The following is a 1,308-nucleotide window of genomic DNA, read 5'->3' on the forward strand; positions in this document are numbered from 1 at the left end:
TTGTTCCCACCTGTTGGCGGTAGGGAATGATGCTGTGAGATCTTGGGCTTGCGCCTCAGTTTCCTCTTCCGTGCTGTGCACCTGGCTAACTAACACCTCCCTTCAGTGGAAGCTGCAGCAGCCGGCTCAGCAGCTTGTCTGGTGCCCACCCCCCCCCCCCCCCCCCCCCCNCCCCCCCCCAGCCTCACCCTCAGCTCCCCAAGCAGGGGTCATGCCCCCTGGTTGGAATGCTCTGTAGCTGCCAGTCTCTGTCCTTGCGACATCTATGGACATTGGCCACAGTGGGCAGGCTTTGTGCCCCAAGTGTTCCTGGGACCCCACAGAACTTTGACCAAAGGTCTTACTTGCTAGTTTGGGCGGGGGGCCTTGTTTAGCTAACACCATCCACCTCTACTTCTGTGCTGGTCTGGGTGGGAGTTGGAAAATACCCATGACCCAGTTCAAGTCAAAGTTAGAGGCACTTTGCTCACCCCACTCAGCCCCAGTGCCCTACTGACGAGGAAGGAGGAATTTTCCAAGAGTGGTTTTGGAGCTAGACCTGAGGCACAGGCAGCAGGGATTCCTGGGTGTCCTGCCTCAGCCCCTCTAAGCGAAGAGCCAACTTCAGACACCTGGGTCTCTGAGCTTGGGGAGACGAAAAGCGCACTACAACTCCCAGAGGTCCTCGGGCTCAGGGGGCGGCCCCCGCCCCCGCGCGGAAGAATTGGGCCCACCAACCGGCGCCCAGAGCGCGGCGGGGGCGGTGCACGGGCGTGGAGGGGCGGGGCGGGGCGGGGCTGGGGGGAGGCGGCAGGCTTGCGGCGCCCCAGGCCAGTTGCGCGGAGAGCGCGGGGTTGGAGAGCAGGGCGTGCGGAGGGTCTCGGGCGGGCGCCGAGGGACCTCGCCGGGCCATGGGTAAGAGGCTCCGTGGCCTGTCCCGGGACCGGGCTGGCGGCCCCGCGGAGAGGGCGACGTTGCCCTGCCGGATCCCCTCCGGGCCCTCGTGGCCGTCGGGGCCGCTAGGAGGGGCGGAGCGGGGCCGGGGGTGGACTCCCGGGCGAAGGCGCCGGCGACCTAGCCCGGCCTGGGGCGCCAGCGCCCTCCGTCCTGCGCGGGAGGAGTGAGGCTGGGTGTCGGCGCACACTCTTCGAAAAAAGGAGAGACAAAAAGTTTTGGCGGCCAGGGGCTTCCCGGACGTTTATCTCGAAACTCTTTTCGTCGTCTTTTGGCTGAAATTTACCAAGTCCTGTACGGCTCTGTCATCCCACTTCCTGCTGTGGTTTCAATCTCGAGCTGGTCTCAGCTAATTTGTTGTGACAGGCTGTCCGC

The 1,308-nt window shown here is 64.6% G+C and overlaps 1 protein-coding gene across 4 annotated transcripts in view; it reads left to right on the plus strand.

Annotated features, from left to right (window-relative positions):
• The first annotated feature begins 772 nt into the window (after positions 1-772).
• Positions 773-1,308, plus strand: part of ARID5A (AT-rich interaction domain 5A) — a 12,496-nt gene continuing 11,960 nt past the window's right edge. The window contains exon 1 of one of the 4 annotated variants that reach the window (XM_034659590.1): positions 773-894. In XM_034659590.1, coding sequence (XP_034515481.1) covers positions 891-894 — 4 coding nt within the window. In that variant the 5' untranslated portion in view covers positions 773-890. The remainder of the gene's footprint in view (positions 895-1,308) is intronic. The other 3 variants (XM_034659593.1, XM_034659591.1, XM_034659592.1) reach the window with 3 other exon arrangements.

The sequence above is a fragment of the Ailuropoda melanoleuca genome, chromosome 4 (genome assembly GCF_002007445.2).
Source record: "Ailuropoda melanoleuca isolate Jingjing chromosome 4, ASM200744v2, whole genome shotgun sequence".
Taxonomy (NCBI): Eukaryota; Metazoa; Chordata; class Mammalia; order Carnivora; family Ursidae; genus Ailuropoda; species Ailuropoda melanoleuca.